The 17,703-nt window shown below is 36.5% G+C and overlaps 1 protein-coding gene across 6 annotated transcripts in view; it reads left to right on the plus strand.

Annotated features, from left to right (window-relative positions):
* MANBA (mannosidase beta) overlaps positions 1-17,703 on the plus strand; it is a 112,608-nt gene that overhangs the window by 70,942 nt on the left and 23,963 nt on the right. For 4 of the 6 annotated variants that reach the window (XR_007151507.1, XM_047855577.1, XM_047855578.1 and 1 more), the window contains exons 10-12: positions 86-172; positions 3,491-3,658; positions 12,570-12,788. Coding sequence is in view for 5 of the 6 variants with exons in the window: in XM_047855577.1 (XP_047711533.1) it covers positions 86-172; positions 3,491-3,658; positions 12,570-12,788 (474 nt within the window). In the remaining variant the exon portion in view is untranslated. The remainder of the gene's footprint in view (positions 1-85; positions 173-3,490; positions 3,659-12,569; positions 12,789-17,703) is intronic. The other 2 variants (XM_047855580.1, XM_047855579.1) reach the window with 2 other exon arrangements.

Consider the following 17,703-nt stretch of genomic DNA (forward strand, 5'->3'; position numbering starts at 1 on the left):
AATTCCCAAAGTTCTAAATGAAGAATTTCTTTCAGTGTAATAAAATCTATGGAAGTGCTTCATTGCCTTTTATTTTATTTGATAGGTATGGCAGGATTTTATGTTTGCCTGTGCTCTTTATCCGACTGATCAGGGCTTCCTGGATTCAGTGAGAGCAGAAGTTGCTCACCAGGTATGTTATTACCATTCCAAGCAGAAGGAAAATGCTTATGTTTCATTTTGCTTTTTATTAAAACTCTCTTCGTTTTTTCTTTTTTTCTTTTCTTTTCTTTTCTTTTCTTTTCTTTTCTTTTCTTTTCTTTTCTTTTTCCTTTTCTTTCTTTTTTGGTTGTTGTTCTCTTTACTAAATCGCATGAAAATCACAATCATATAATTGACTTCCCTGGTCTAATAGCTTTAACATCACTTACATGCTGATAACGCTCAGATTTATCCCCAGCTCTGACTTCTCTGCTTGAATTCCTGGTTCTTCTATCCAGCTGCCTGCTTGGCACCTCTACTTGTAGGTTTCAGAGTCCTCTCAAATGTAACATGTCCAAACCAAATTTGCATTACCTTCTCCAAACCTGCTTTTCCTGCAGTTTTCCTCACCTCAATAAATGGCAAAGCCGGTCTTTGCAACTCTCAGGTCAAAAAGTTAAAGTGATTCTTGACTCCTTGATTTCTTCTGCATTCCATATGTGTACACCTATATTTATAGATCTATAAGTGCAAGGAAGTGATTGTAATGTAACTCTGTCCACTGAAAAGGACTAGAAACAATGAACAACCTAATAATACTGAGTATCCTTTTATTGAAATAATTTTTCCTATTAAGAGAAGGGCTTTGGGGGAGGGGCCAACATGGTAGAGAAGTAGGGGGATCCAAACTTCCCTCATCTCTCAAACAAAGTAGTGTTGAAGCCAAAGGACTTTGAACCCCAAGGGTCCAGGAAGAAAAGAAAAGTGCTTCTTAGAGAAATGGCTGATTCCGGGTCTGAGACAGCAAATATACTAGATAATCCCGGAATATTTTGACATAAGATAACAAGGAAACTATCAAAGATATGTCAAAAAGAACCTGGACAAGGCTATCACCAACCAATAGCAGTACAATTTGAGCTCAATAAGGATAAGGACGTCAGTGGATTGAAATCCATCAAGTATGTTAAATTCCGTGATTTCATCATTATAATGTCTGTGGATGTACATTTGTGTGGAAAACCAAAAGAAACGCAAGGAAGTGATTAGTACAATACTCAAGATAGTGGTTACTGTTGGAAGGAGAAAAGCATTATAATTAAAAGGGGCGCATGAGGGGGGTGCCTGGGTGGCTCAGTCGGTTAAGTGTCTGACTCTTGATCACATCACAGGTCATGATCTCATGGTTCCTGGGTTCGAGTCCCACCTCGGGCTCTGCACTGATGGTGATGGCACAGAGCCTTCTTGGGATTCTGTCTCTCCTTCTCTCTGCCCCTCCCCCACTTGTGCTCACTCTCTCTCCTTCCCTCTCTATCACTCTCAAAATAAATAAATAAACTTAAAAAAATAAATATAAGGGGTGCATGAGGGCTTCTGGGTTTCTCTTTCTTGGTCTACCTTGTGATTACAAGGCTGACTGCCTTATAATAATTCACTGTGTCATAATTTTTTTTTATGTCTGTGTTTTATTTTTTTAGAAGAAGATTTAGAAAGTACAAATGAATCATCCCTTGCTCCGAGCCCTCCAGATAAAGATCCTCATCATGCCCTATCCTGTCTCTGCCGGCCTCCTGGCCCCATCAAGCATTCTCTTCCTGTGCCATCCTTACTCTGGAGTACTTTCTCCCTGTGGACCTCTCATTTTTTTCTGGCACACTTGAGCATGACTTTCTCTGGGAAGAAAGCCTTTCTATATTTGCAAGTCTGGATCATATCATTTGCCCTTTGTGACATATATCACATTTTGAATTACTTGTTCAATGTTTTGTTTTCCCTGCAAGACTGTAGTCTCCCTGAGGCCCAGGGGCTTGTTCCTCTGTGTATCCCCACTAGCTGGGTTATTTATCAGGAACATAGATAGATGGATGAATGAACTTTAGAAATATTAATTATAGTTATGTAGGTTGCAAACATTTCAGTTTTTTAAACTTTTTTCATACAAATAAATAAAATATGATATCAGTGTGCCTTCCATTCTTTTATGTATTATTAAAGAGAAGAAGAACATTTTTTTGCAGAGTTCGTTAAAATTTTAAAGTAGAGCTTGCCACAAAATTCTAGGTCAGCTTGAAGGGTATGTGTAGCACAGAGTCACTGCAGCTTTTTGCCTCTTCAGTATTTGTGTTTTCAGTAGCACCATAAACATGTCATTCATAGTTGGTAGCAGCCCTCACTTCCTGGGGATGCACAAAGGCAAATAAAGGAAATAGTATTTATAAGGCTAGTTTAGAAAAACACAAGACTGTAATTTTTGAGAATGAGATAAATCTCTTTAATGCATCCTTAATGCATCTCTGTTTCGTATAGGAGATACTTAGCATCTTGAACGGAGGCCACACGGAGAACATCAGCTGGGATCCATCACTGTAACCATGTGTTACATGGAAGAGAAGTTATAAATACCAATGAGGTTATATTGCTAAAATGAGTTCCAAAGGAATTTCTCTTGATCATTGACTCACTCCGCTGTCAAAGAGATTTCATTACCTTCTTTTGCTGGAGTCCATCTTCTAGTGTGTCAGAAGAACTGGATCCTTCCACCTTTATGTAGGGCTGGTCCACAGAGAGCCCAGTTCATGCAGGTTCAATTCTTAAGGCTGGCAGGATTTTCAGATAGATTGCTGATTTCTTCCTCTATGTTTGGATATATTCGTTAACTTGCATAACCTTAGTTGGTTTCTCAGGGCATGATATTGATAGTTATTTCTGGAGCTATCCTCTTGATGCCCTAATCCTTTTTCCGTTAGAATATTCCATATATTTGTCTTTAACTTATGGAATATCTCTGGGACTCACTTGCTTTGTGAAACCCTCTCTAGTTGTCTTTGTGGTTTTCTGAATTCAGGGGAGACTGTGACAACCTCAGTCCCTCTTTCAGCGGAAGTGGTCATTCTATCTCATTTGTTTCTTCACACAAAACTCCAACTTGTTCTTGAGAAACTCCTCTGTAATATAATGTCTCCTGCCTTTTGTATTTCTTAGAACCTTTTTGTGGCAAGTCACATAATGATGAGGTTGATTTATTTTTCTTTTTTAATAAAAGGGATTATGTTTTCTTCAGTTTTTATACAATAGAGGAGAAGAACCCTATCTTATTGGTGTTTATAAAATCTAGGCAAAAAGAATCAGATTGCTTAAAATGTATCCCTACAGGTAATGTTACAAGCCATTTTCTAATGAGTTTTCTGACACATAAGAATTTATGTGCAGAAATGCAATGGCTATACTTTTGTGAATAATTATAGCTCTGAGGTTTTTTTTTTTTCGTATTGGTCATTTAAAAATTATTTTATGTTTTTTGAAATTTTAGATCAGGAGACTGAAATCTCATCCTTCCATCATCATATGGGGTGGAAATAATGAAAATGAAGCAGCGCTGATGATGAACTGGTTTAATATACACACCAGTGAACTGCATACCTACATCAATGACTATGTGGTTCTGTATGTGAAAAATATTCGACAGATTGTTTTGGCAGTAAGTAATGATTTTTCATGCAGTAGAATTTAAGAAACTCTTTTGAAAGTGGATTGGTTTGAATATTGGTATAGTATACTTTTGTGTCCTTTTTTAGGGCAACCTTCAACATTATCATTTTAATACAGAGCTGCATGTGAATGGATTATAATGCTGCAGCATGTGAATGGGCTCGTGGGTTTTGGACTTCTTTAGGAATTAACTTATCTATGGAACTCACCACACATATACCAATATTGTGTTTATACTTGCAGATTATCATAGACTCTTTCTGGAGCCCATCCATGGAACCCCAAAGGTTGAGAATTTCTACTTTAGATGGTTTACTGATATGCCACTTCTTTTTTTCTTTCTTTCTCTTTGTTCCTCAATATATTAATATGGTGAATTCTGGGAATTAATTTTCTAATAATAAACTAGTTCTAGTATAAGCTCTGTTTAGTTACAACTTCTTGTTCTTGTATTCTGTGTTAGATTTGGTTTGCTAATATTTTAGTTAGATTTTAAAAATTTATATTCATGAGCAAATTTGGTCTGTGGTAAGAATTGTAAACTCAAATGCCTAGAGGAGCCAAATTTGTTTAAAAAAAATAAGTAGAGTAGATGAGGCTCACAGAGAGAAGAGGGGACTGTGGTAATAGGAAAATGGATGTTGGGTCTCATTTATATTAAGAATTTTTTCTTAAAGCTTATTTATTTATTTTGAGAGAGACAGAGACAGCACAAGTGGGGGAGGGGCAGAGAGAGAGAGGGAGAGAGAGAATCCCAAGCAAGCTATGCACTGCCAGCATACAGCCTGATGCAGGGCTTGAACCCACAAAGCTGGGAGATCATGACCTGAGCTGAAACCAAGAGTTGGTTACTTAACTGACTGGGCCACCCAGGCACTCCAGCATTTTTTTTTTTTAGAGACAGAGCACGAGCTGGGGGAAAGGAGCAAAGGGAGGAAGAGAGAGAATCCCAAGCAGGCTCCAAACTCGGTGCAGAGGCCAACATGGGGTTTGATCCCACCACTTGGGATCATGACCTGAGCTGGAATCAAGAGCCAGATGCTCAATGGACTGAGCCATCCAAGCACCCTTCTTATCTTTTTTGATGATAGCCATCCTCACAGGTGTGAGGTGATCTCTCACTGTGGTTTTGATTTGCATTTCTGTGATGATTAGTTAAGCACCTTTTCATGTACTTATTGGCTATCTGTATGTTTTTGGAAAAATGTTTGTTTAGATCCTCAACTCATTTTTTAGTTGAATTGTTTGGTTTTTGCTATTGAATTGTATGAGTGCTTTAATGTATTTTGTATATTAACCTGTTAGCAGGTATATGATTTGGAAATATTTCCTCCCATTGAGTATTTTGCTTTTTCATTTTATTGATGGTCTTCTTTGCTGTGCAGAACCTTTTTAGTTTGATGTAGTCCCACTTGTTTATCTTTGTTGCCTTTGTTTTGGTGTCAAATCCAAAGAATCCAAGCCAAGACCAATGTCAAGGAGCTTACCACCTGTGTTTTCTTCTAGGAGTTTTATGATTTCAGATCTTACATTCAAGTCTTTAATCCATTTTGCATTGATTTTTGTGCATGATTGAAGAGAGTTGTTCAGTTTCATTCTCTTGCCTGGGACTGTCCAATTTTTCTAGCACCATTTATTGAAGAGACTGTCCTTTCCCCATTGTATATTCTTGTCTCCTTTGTCATAAATTAATTGACCATGCATATATGAATTTAATTTCTGGGTTCTCTGTTCTATTCTATTGATCTATGTGTCTATTTTTATGACAATACCATAATGTTTTAATTTTGCTTTATAATGTATTTTGAAGTCAGAAAGCATGATGTCTCCAGCTTTGTTCTTCTTTCTCAAGATTGCTTCGACTATTCTGGGTCTTTTGTGGTTTCCTAAAAATTTTTGGATTATTCATTCTGTTTCACTGCAGTTTTGATAGGGATTGCATTGAATCTGTAGATAGGTTTAAATAGTATGGACAGTTTAGCAATATCAGTTCTTCTAATCCATGAGCACAGAATATATTTCCATTTACTTGTGTCTTCTTCATTGTCTTATAATTTTCAATAATAATTTCAGTTTTTCACTTCCTTGGTTAAATTTATTCCTAGATATTTTATTCTTTTTGATGCAGTGGTGAATAAGATGGTTTTCTTAATTTCTCTTTCTAATAGTTAATTATTAGTGTACAGAAATGCAATAGATGTCTGTGTATTGATATTGTGTCCTGAAATTTTACTGAATTCATTTGTTCTAACAGTTTTTTGTGAAGTCTTTAGAATTTTCTACATATAATATCATGTCATCTGCAAACAGTGCCAGCTTTACTTTTTCCTTTACAATTAAAATACCTTCTATTTCTTTCTCTTGTGTAATTGCTCTGAGTAGGACTTCCAGTACTATGTTGAACAAAAATGGTGAGAGTGGGCATCCTGGTCTTGTTCCTGATTTTAGAAGGAAAAGTTTTGAGTTTTTCACCATTGGGTATGATGTTAGCTATGGGCTTGTCATATATGGCCTTTATTATGTGGAGGTATGTTCCCTCTGTAGTTACTTTGTTGAGAGTTTTTGTAATAAATGGATGTTGAATTTTGTCAAATGCTCTTTCTGCATTTGTTGACATGATAATATGATTTAAAAATTTTTTTTTAACGTTTATTTACTTGAGAGACAGAGCATGAACAGGGGAGGGTCAGAGAGAGAGGGAGACACAGAATCTGAAGCAGGCTCTGAGCCATCAGCCCAGAGCCCGACGCGGGGCTTGAACTCATGGACCGCGAGATCGTGACCTGAGCTGAAGTCGGACGCTTAACCGACTGAGCCACCCAGGCGCCCCTAATGTGTTTTTTTAAAAGTAGGCTCCACACCCATCAAGGAAGCCAATGTGTGGCTTGAACTCATGACCCCTGAGATCAAGACCTGAGCTGAGATCAAGAGTCAGACCCTTAACCAACTGAGCCACCCAGGCACCCTGTTCATGATTTTTATCCTTCATTTTATTAATGATACAAGATGTATCATCTTGATTGATTTGTAGATGTTGAACTGTCCTTGTATCCCTAGAATAAATTCCTTTTGATCGTGATACATGATTTTTCTTTACTTCTATGAGTTTCTTTGTTAATATTTTGTTGAGAATTTTTGCATCTATGTTCATCAAGGATATTGGCCTGTAATTTTCTTGTGGTGACTCTATTTGGTTTTGGTATCAAGATAATGCTTGCCTTGTAAAATGAGTGTGGAAGTTTTCCCTCCTCTTTTGTTTTTTGGAAAAGTTTCAGAACGATTGGTATTAATTCTTCTTTGAATGTTTGGTAGAATTCACCAGTGAAGATGTGTGGTCCTGGACTGTTGTTTGTTGGGAGGTTTTTGATTATTGGTTCAATCTCCTTACTAGTTAATTGGCTTGTTCATGTTTTCTGTTTCTTCATGATTCCATTTTGGAAGGTTGTATGTTTTTAGGAATTTATCCATTTCTGCTAGGTTGTCCAATTTGTTGGTGTATAGTTGTTCACAGTAGTCTCTTACGATCCTTTGTGTTTCTGAGGTATCAGTTTTAACATCTTTTTCATTTCTGATTTTGAGTCGTTTCTCTTTTTTTTCTCAGCAAGTCTAGCTAAAGTTCTGCCATTTTGTTTGTCTTTTTAAAAATTAATTAATTAATTAATTAATGTATTTATTTTAATGTTTTTGTTTTTTGGGTTTTTTTGAGTGAGAGAGAGAGAAACACAATGTGTGAGTGGGGGAGGGGCACAGAGAGAGAGAGAGAGAGAGAGAGAGAGAGAGAGAGACAGAATCCAAAGCAGATTCCAGGTTCTGAGTTGTCAGCACAGAGCCTGATGTGGGGCTCGAACTCGTGAACTGCAAGATCATGATCTGGGCTGAGGTCGGACATTCAACTGACTGAGCCACCCAGGCGCTCGTTGTTTATCTTTTTTAAAGAACCAGTTCTTGGTTTCACTGATCTTTTCTATTGTCTTTTTAGTCTCTATTTCATTTATTTCTCCTTTGATCTTTGTTATATCCTTCCTTCTACTAACTTTGGGCGACATTTGTTCTTTTTCTAGTTTATTGAGGTGTAAAGTTAGATTCTTTCTTTATTTGAAATTTTTGTTTTTTTGTTTCTTGAAATGGTCATTTATCTCTCTGATCTTTCCTCTTAAACTGCTTTTCCTGCATCTCATAATTTTTGGTATGTTGTATTTCCATTTTCATTTGTCTCAAGGTATGTTTTAATTTCTCTTTTGATGTCCTTGTTGATTCATTTATTGTTCCGTGGCATATTCCTTAATCATCACATATTTGTCAATTTTCCAGCTTTCTTCTTATAATTGATTTCTAGTTTCATACCCTTGGGGTCCAAAAATCTGCCTGATGTGAGTTCAGTCTTCTCAAATTTGTTAAGATTTGTTTTGTGGCCTGACATATGATCTATATTGGAGAACGTTCAATGTGCACCTGAGAAGAATGTGTATTCTGTTGCTTTTGGATGGTATGTACTGTGTTTATCTGTTAAGTCCATCTGGTCTAAAGTGTCATTTAAAATTCTATAATTATAAATGCTGCAACAGAACTTGATATATATCATATATGAATATGTTCATAGGTGAAATAAGGGAAAAGGGAGAGGAAAGAGCTTGTTCCCAACTCCACTGTAGAGCCCTTCCTTACGGTGGTTCTTTTTGCATTACTGCTTTCTAATAGGCATATTATACTTATATTTACTACATGCATAAACATTATATAATAATATAAATTAGCTTTTTTTTTGCAGGGAGAGGAAGCAGCACTTTATTTTTTGTAGTAATGTAACTTTTCAAAAGATGAAACTTTTAGAAGCTTTAATGTTTAATATGTGATTTAGTAATCTGATTGTCTTTATAATTTTTTGATCTATAATTAGATATTTTAAATATTTGGGTATCTCTTGAACCAACATAAAAAGGGACATATTTAAAAGAATAGTATGTGATTTTGGCACCCAAATATGTTTAGTTCATGAGACTCTTCATTTATGTGAAGAAACTTCAGTGAGAATTCATGAAAAACTTAGGTTCACATTTTTTTAGCTTATCTGATATGCTACGTCATGTGTCATGAAGAATTTTTTTATCCACAAATGGTGATGGTATAAGCTTTAATTAATATTTATAGAACATTTATTTTATAATCTTTTTCTCATAGTGTTGGTATTACATTTTTCATATCTGATGGATTTAAGAAATGGATTTTAATATTTGAGGATTTTCATTTCGCAGCTCAGTGGTTGAGAGCTTATAATTCCAAGAGGAAGCGAATGAGGCATGTGGCCCCATAGTGGTGCAAATTGGTTAGGAAACCACTTCCTAGGAACAGCTCTGTATTATGGAAATGGGAACATGAATTTTGGTGGACATTTAGCCATATCTTCCACACATGGGTTATTTACCATTTACTGTGGTCCTATGAAGGAGTAGTTATTATTCCCATTTTGCAGATAAGTCTATTGAGGCTTAGACCTGTCCAAAAATAATAATGTTCTGATATGATATTTAAACTCAGTCCATCTGACTCAATAGCCTCTATTATTTTCTTTTTTTTTTCTCCTGCTGTGCCTTTTATTCCCATGACCTGTTCATTCCAGGAACTTGTATCTCCCGCTCCCCTTCTCCCATTTTGCCCAACTGCTGACCCGACCCCTTCTGGCAACCATCAGTTTGTTTTGTGTATTTATAGGTCTGATTCTGCTTTTGTTTATTCATTTGTTTTTGTTTTAGATTCCACTGTGAGTAAAATCATATATTATTTTGTGTTTCTCAGTCTGACTTATTTCACCTACCATAATACCCTCTAGGTGCATCCATCCATAATGCCCTCTGGGTCCATCTGAAATGACACAATTTCATCTTTTTTTGGCTGTGAAAGATTCCACTATATAGATATAGATATAGATATAGATATAGATCTGACATCTTCCTTATCCATTTGTCCATTGATGGACACTTAGATTGCTTCAATATATTGGTTGTTGCAAATAATGCTACAATAAACACAGAGGCACACATATCTTTTTGAATTAGTGTGTTCCTTTTCTTTGGGTAGTAGATACCCAGTAGTAGAATTATTGGATTATATGGTATTTCTATATTTAGTTTTTCAAAGCACTTCCATACTGTTTTCCACTGTGGCTGCACCAATTTACATTCCTACCAGCAGTATGCAAGGGTTACCTTTTTTCCCATATCCTTGTCAACACTTGTTTCTTGTCTTTTTGGTTTTATCCATTCTGATAGGTGTAAAATGGTATTTCATTTTAGTTTTGAGTTGCATTTCCATTTGCTGAGTGATGTTGAGAATGTTTTCATGTGTTCATTGGCCATCTGTATGTCCTTTCTGGAAAAATGTCTGTCCAAGTCCTCTGCCCATTTTTTAATTGGATTATTTGGGGTTTTTTTTTGGTGTTGAGTTGTATATGTTCTTTATATATTTTGGATATACATTTATATATATCCCCTTATCAGATATATCATTTGCAAGTATCTTCTCCCATTCAGTAAATTGTCTTTTTATTTTGTTGATGGCTTCCTTTGCTGTGCAAAAGCTTTTTTCTTTTGATGTCCTCCAAATAGTTTATTTTTACTTTTGTTCTTCTTGCCTGAGGGAACATATCTAGAAAAATGTTGCTATGTCTAATGTCAGAGAAATTACTGCCTGTGTTTTTTATGGTTTTTAGGATTTTTATGATTTCAGCCCTCACATTTAGGTATTTAATTCATTTTGAGTCTATTTTTGTTTATTGTGTTAAAAGGTGTACAGTTTAATTCTTTGGCATATATATAGCTGTCCAGTTTTCCCAGTACCGTTTATTAAGGAGACTGTCTTTTTCCCACTGCATATTCTTGCCTCTTTTGTCATATTAATTGACTGTATAGTTGTGGGTTTATTCCTGGGCTCTCTATTCTGTTCCACTGAGCTATGTATTGGTTTTTATGTCAGTACCATACTATTTTGATTACTACAGCTTTGTAGTGTATCTTGAGTTGAATTTTTATAACCTCCAAGCCTTGTTTTTCTTTTTCAAGGTGTCTTTGGCTGTTTGGGGATCTTCTGTGGTTACATACAAATTGTAGTATTATTTGTTCTAGTTTTGTAAGAAATGCTATTGGTATTTTGATAGGGATGCATTGAATCTGTGGATTGGTTTGAGTAGTATGGACATTTAAATAATACCGATTCTTCCAATCCACGAGCATGAATATCTTTCTATGTGTTTGGGTCATCTCCAGTTTCTTTCACCAGTGTTTTATAGTTTTCAGAGAAGAGATTGTTCACCTCTTTGGTTAAGTTTATACCTAGGTATTTTATTCTTTTTTTTGGTGTAATCGTAAATGGTATTGTTTTTAAATTTCTTTTTCTGCCATTTTATTAGTGTATAGAAACACTACTGATTTCTGGGTACTAATTTTGTATCCTGCAACTTAGCCTCTTATTCTTAAGCACTACACCTGTGTTTCTTAAGTGGAGGAAATTTTGTCCTCCAAGGGACAGGGGAACATTTGGCAATGTCTGTAGACATTTTTTGGTGTGTGTAGGGGTACGACTGGCATCTAGTAGGAGAAGGGCAGGGATGCTGCTAAACATTCACTCTCCTCCTGCCCCCTTTCCAAAACTTATCAAGCCCAAAATTTCAGTGTTGCCAAGGTTGAGAAATTCTGCACTAGACTTTGTACTACCCATGTTGGTAGAAGGTAATGTAAAGGCATGACATGATGGGAAAAGATTAGGAGAAGGTGCTGAGGAATAAGCTGAGTTTTAATAATGACAGGATATAAAGGATTGGCCAATAGCAGAAAGGTGCTGGTGGTTGTTGAATGCAGAAGGCAAATGGTTCTTTTTTTTTTCCTATCAGCCACTTGGCATTTCGGAGACTTGACAATATTTTTTTAAAAAAGTAAATGGTCTGACACAAACAGACATTTCTCCAAAGAAGACATACAGATGGCCAGACGTAGGAAAAGATGCTGAACATCACTCATCATTAGGGAAATGCAAATCAAACCTACAAGGAGACATCATCTCCTTCTTGTCAGAATGACTAAAAGTGTTGGTGAGGATGTGAAGAAAAGGGAACCCTTGCCTACTGTTGTTGGGAATGCAAACTGGTGCAGCCACTGTAGAAAACAGTATGGAGTTTCCTCAAAAAGCTAAAAATAGAACTACCCTAGGATCTAGTAATCACACTACTGGATGTTTGCCCCCAAATTACAAAAATACTAATTCAAAGGGATACATGCATCCCTGTGTTTATAGCAGCATTATTTACAATAGCCAAATTATGGAAGCAGCCCAAATGTCCAGCAATAGATGAGTGGGTAAAGAAGATGGGGTGTGTGTGTGTGTGTGTGTGTACATAATATTCCATTATTAATGGAATATTACTCAGCTATAGGAAAGAATGCAATCTTGCTATTTGCAACAATGTGGCTAGATCTAGAGAGTATAATGCTAAGTGAAATAAATCAGTTAGGGAAAGACAAATACCATATGATCTCACATTTATGTGGAGTTTACAAAAACAAAAAAACCAAAAAAAAAAAAATGAGTAAAGGAAAAGAAGAGAAAGATAGAGAGAGAGAGAAACCAAGAAACAGACTCTTAACTATAGAGAACAAACTGATGGTTACCAGAGGGGAGGTGGGTGTGGGGTGATGGATGAACTAGTGATAGGATTAAGGAGTGCACTTGTCATGAGGAGCACTGGGTGGTGTTGAATGAAGTGTTGCGTCACTAGAGTTTACACCTGAAACTAATTTTACACTGTATGTTAACTATGTTGGAATTAAAATAGAAACTTAATTTAAAAAGGTAAATGGTTTGTATTTTACTGAGTGAATATGCCTTTTAAACTATTTTATCTCTGAACTCAGAGAGACAAGACTCGTCCTTTTATCATATCCAGTCCTACAAATGGGGCCGAATCTATTGAAGAAGGCTGGCTGTCTGCCAACCCCTATGACAAGAATTTTGGTGACGTACATTTTTATGACTATAGCAATGATTGCTGGAATTGGAAAATTTTCCCCAAAGCTCGATTTGTATCTGAATATGGATATCAGTCCTGGCCTTCCTTCAGTACATTAGAAAAGGTAAGCCACTTTTGGTTTCCCAATGATTCAAAATGGTAGGCTGTGGGCCTATGTCACTTTCTCAACAGTGGTTCAGAAAGTCAAATGAAATCTACTTCTTATTTAAATGAAAGTTTAGGAAGATCATAGAACTTTTGTTTGTTTATACTTTGGGAAGCTAAATTTCTTGCAGTCATCATTTTGGGGGTTAATACTTTTCTATATTGCTTTTAATTATGTTCCTTCACAAACACTTAAAAATTAAATGGGAACCAGGGGTTGCTTAAGCCTGACTTCTTATCATGCATGAAAGTAACTCTTACTTGCTATTTTCCCTATATCCTACAACTGTTTTTTTTTAAAGCTTATTTACTTATTTTGAGAGAGAGAGAGAGAGAGAAAGAGAGAGAGCATGAGCACACATGTGTCTGTGAGAAGGGGCAGAGAGGGGGAGAGAGAGAATCCCAAGCAAGGGGGATTCTCACGTGGGGCTCGATCTCATGGACCATGAGATCATGACCTGACCTGAAATTGAGAGTCAGATGCTTAACCAGCTGAGCCACCCAGGCACCCCTAGCCTACACCTGTTTTATCATTTATAGCTATTCAGAATTGGATGGTTTGCTACAGTAAGAAAAAATAATATGATAAATAAACTTTCGTTTAATGTTATCAGGTCATATTATTTCTTTTCTTTCATCTCCTCTTCTACCTCTTCTATTTCCTCCTCCACTTCCTCCTCTTTTTATTTCATGTTGCTGTATTTGATTTTCACTTTCCTTATTCCTACAGATTCAGTTGCACAAATGGATTCAATTTCAGAGTTGTGTGTATTCTTTTTTGAACAATTTTATTGAGATATAATTCACTGACCATACAACGCACCCATTTAAAGTATATGCTTTAATGATTTTCAGTATATGCACAGAGTTGTGCAAGCATCACCACGACCTAGTTTTGGAGCATTTTCATCACCCCAAAGAAACTCTCTTCCCATTAGTAGTCACTCCCCACTCTCTCAGTCCCTCCTGCCCTGCTCTAGGCACCACTAGTCTGCTTTGTTTGTCTATTTGTTTGCCTGTTTTTCACATTTCATATTTTGGAATCATAAAATATGTTATCTTTGTAGGCTGGCTTCTTTCCCTCATCATAAAGTTTTCCAGATTCATCCATGTTGTAGCATGTATTAGTTTTTATTCTTTTTTATTGCTGAATAATATTCCATCGTATGGATATACCACATGTTTATCCATTCATCAGTTGATGTACATTTGTGTTATTCCCACTTTTTTGGCTATTATGAATAATGCTGCTGTGAACATTTGTATACATTTTTTTTGGTGAACATATGTTTTCAATTCTATTAAGTATATACCTAGGAGTGGATTGCCCGGTCATATGGTAACTGTCTAACATTCTGAGGAATTGCCAAACTGTTTCCCATAGTTTGCAATGGCTGTGCCATTTTACATTCCCACCAGAAAATGTATGAGGGTTCCAATTTCTCTGCATCTTTACCAACACTTATCCCCCCCCCCCACTTTTTCACATTTCCCTGGAAATTTGCATTTACAGGAAATTTGCATTTCCTTGAGAGCTAATGATGTTGAGCCTCTTTTCATGTGCTTGTTGGCCATTTGTATATTTTCCTTAAAGAAGTGTCTATTCCCATCCTTTGCTGATTTTTTAATTGGTATGTTTTATATCAGATCTATGATTTGCAAATATTTTCTCTTAATTTGTAGATGTTCTTTTTACTTATTTGATGGTTTCATTTAAGACACAAAAGTTTTAAATTTTCAAGTTATCAAAAATACTTATCAATCTTCCCTGTTATCTCTTGTGCTTTTGGTATTTTTCTTCCTTTCTAAGTTTGTAAAATGTTTATTTATTTCTTAGAGAGAGACAGAGTGCAAGCAGGGGAGGAGCAGAGAGAGGGAGACACAGAATTCGAAGCAGCTCCAGGCTCTGAGCTGTCCGCACACAGTGCAACGTGGGGCTTGAACCCACGAACTATGAAAACATGACCTGAGCCAAAGTCGGAGGCTTAACCAACTGAGCCACCCAGGCACCCCTAAGAAACCATTTTCTAATCTAAGATCACAAAGTTATATTCCCGTGTTGTCTTCTAGTTTTAGCTCTTATATTTAGATCTGTGATCTGTTTTGAGTTAATTATTCTATATGGTATGAGGTAGGCATCCAGGTTCATTTTTTTCTGCATGTGGATATCCAAATTTCCGAACACCATTTATTGAAAACATTATTCTTTCCTCCATTGCTTGTCTTGACCCCTTTGTCAAAATCAATGAACCATAACTTTTAAGGTTTATTTCTGGATTCTCAATTTGTTTCCAATTGAACTGTCTCTTTTAGGCCGGTATGCACTGTCATCCTTACTGTAGCTTTGTAGTAAGTTTCGGAAGCAGGAAGTGTGAGTCCACCAACTTTGTTCTTCTTTTAAAGATTGTTTTGGCTGTTCTGAGTGCCCCCCACTGACATACCAATTTTAGGATCACCTTCCCAGTTTCTGCAAAAAAGTCAGCTGGGATTTTGATAGGGTTTGTGTTGAGTCAGTAGGTCAGTTTGCAAAGTATTGCCATCCTAACAATATGAAGTCTGATCCACAAACATGTAATGTCTTCTTTCATAATTTTATAGTTTCAGTGTACAAAGTGTATACTTCTTTAGTTCAATTTATTCCTAAGCGTTTTATTCTTTCTGTAAATGGAATTATTTTCTTAATTTATTTTCAAATTGTTCATTACTGGTATATAAAGAGACAATTGATTTTTTATACTGAACTTATATTCTGCAACCTTGCAGAACTTATTATCTTTAGTTTTTGTGAATCCTTTAGAGTTTTCTATGTATAAGAGCATCTGTGGATAGAATTAGTTCTACTTCCTCCTTTGCAGTATGGATGCCATTTATTAACTTTTCTTGACTAATTGCCCTGGCTAGAACCTCTAGTACAACGTAGAATAGAAATGGTGAGAACAGATATCTTTGTCTCATTGCTTATCTTAGAGAGAAAGCTTTGAGTCTTTTACTGTTTAGTAAGATGTTAACTCTAAGTTTTTTGTAGATGCCCTTTTTCAGGTTGAGCAAGTTCTCTTTTATTCCTAGTTGGTTGAGTGCTTGTATCATAAAAGGGTATTGGTGGGGCATCTGGGTGGCTCAGTCAGTTAAGTATCTGACTTCGCCTCAGGTCATGGTCTCATGGTTTGTGGGTTTGAGCCCCGCGTCGGGCTCTGTGCTGACAGCTCGGAGCCTGGAGCCTCTTCCGATTCTGTGTCTTCCTCGCTCTCTGCCCCTCCCCCACTCACGCTCCATCTCTGTCTCTCAAAAATAAATAAATGTTAAAAAAATTATTTTTTAAAAAAACCGGTGTTGGATTTTTGTCAAGTGTGTTCTTTCTTCATTTACTGAAATAATCGTGTGCCTGTAGTTTTTGTTTCCCCTCGCCTATCACTTGTGTCAAGTAACCCCCCAACATTTTAAGACAATTTCAGAATCTCCCTCAGTTTTGCCACTTACACCCAACTATATTTGCTTCTACACATTGAAGTTACCTTGTGTTTTTTTTTTTTTTAATTTTTTTTTCAACGTTTTTATTTTTTTATTTTTGGGACAGAGAGAGACAGAGCATGAACGGGGGAGGGGCAGAGAGAGAGGGAGACACAGAATCGGAAACAGGCTCCAGGCTCTGAGCCATCAGCCCAGAGCCTGACGCGGGGCTCGAACTCCCAGACCGCGAGATCGTGACCTGGCTGAAGTCGGACGCTTAACCGACTGCGCCACCCAGGCGCCCCACGTTGTGTGTTTAATTGTAATAAATAATGTTCTCACCTTAGATCTACCCTTATTTTTTTTTTATCACTCCTATATTATGGGGTAGACTTTGGGGGAATACTCTTGTTTCAAAATGGAGGAGGATGGAGTTGAGTGTCCTGAGTCAGGTAGGAACAAGTATTAGAAAAGGAAGGAAGGAATGAAGGAGGCAAAAATATTTACTGAGCAGGTGCTCTATACCAGAGACTCATTGTTTCATTTAACAGTAATCTCCCCCACAACCCCCCTTTGAGGCCAAGAAGGAAACGAAGGTACTAGAGGGTGAGAGTTCCATCATTATCCCCAGACAGCAAGTAGCATATGTGGATTCAGACTTATTATCTAACACCAGAGCTGATCCATTTTCCTTTCACTACATTTCAGGAAGGTGAGTGTTATGAATTGCTAAACCTTTTTCTTAAATCTGTTAACATTTCTATTTACGTCCTGACAATAATGCAATCGCTGTGTTTTTGTGAAATGCCTGATGTTGTTCAAAGATACTAAACACTATGTTTTAAAATAGGAAAAGGTGAAGCCAAGTTCTATAAGTTCTGTTCATTATGAATCCTTGATCTAGTTATTACCTCTTTTTGAGTTACATTGCTCAGTTGAGGTTGAATTGGGTAACTGGGAAAATAAAGGAAACCGAAAGAGTAACTTTACATAAAGCTTAGGTTCTTTTATTTAGAGTTTTTTCATGTATTTAACAAAAAATTAAAATGTCCCTTTCTAGTTTGGGATGCATCACTTCTTTGTAAAATAATTATGTTTTCAACAGGCCATTATCAACATTGCACAGCGATTAAAAGCTTGGGCTATGGAATAAACAGATCTGGATTTGAATACTAAGAACTGCCACTCACTAGCTATATTGCCTTGGACAAATTAGTTAATCATTTTGAGTTTTAGTGTCTTCCTCTGTAAATTGGGTTTAATAGCAGTAAAATACCTCTTAGGGGAGGGTTGGGGGAAGAGAGAGAGAGAAAAAGAATGTGTGTGTATGTGTTTGTGTGTGTTTCTACATGCAGGTACTGGTGTGTGCATGTGATCACGTGTAAAGATTAAGTTAATTTATACATTGAAGCACTTAGCAGCAGTTC

This window comes from Prionailurus viverrinus, chromosome B1 (assembly GCF_022837055.1).
Source record: "Prionailurus viverrinus isolate Anna chromosome B1, UM_Priviv_1.0, whole genome shotgun sequence".
NCBI classification, from domain to species: Eukaryota; Metazoa; Chordata; class Mammalia; order Carnivora; family Felidae; genus Prionailurus; species Prionailurus viverrinus.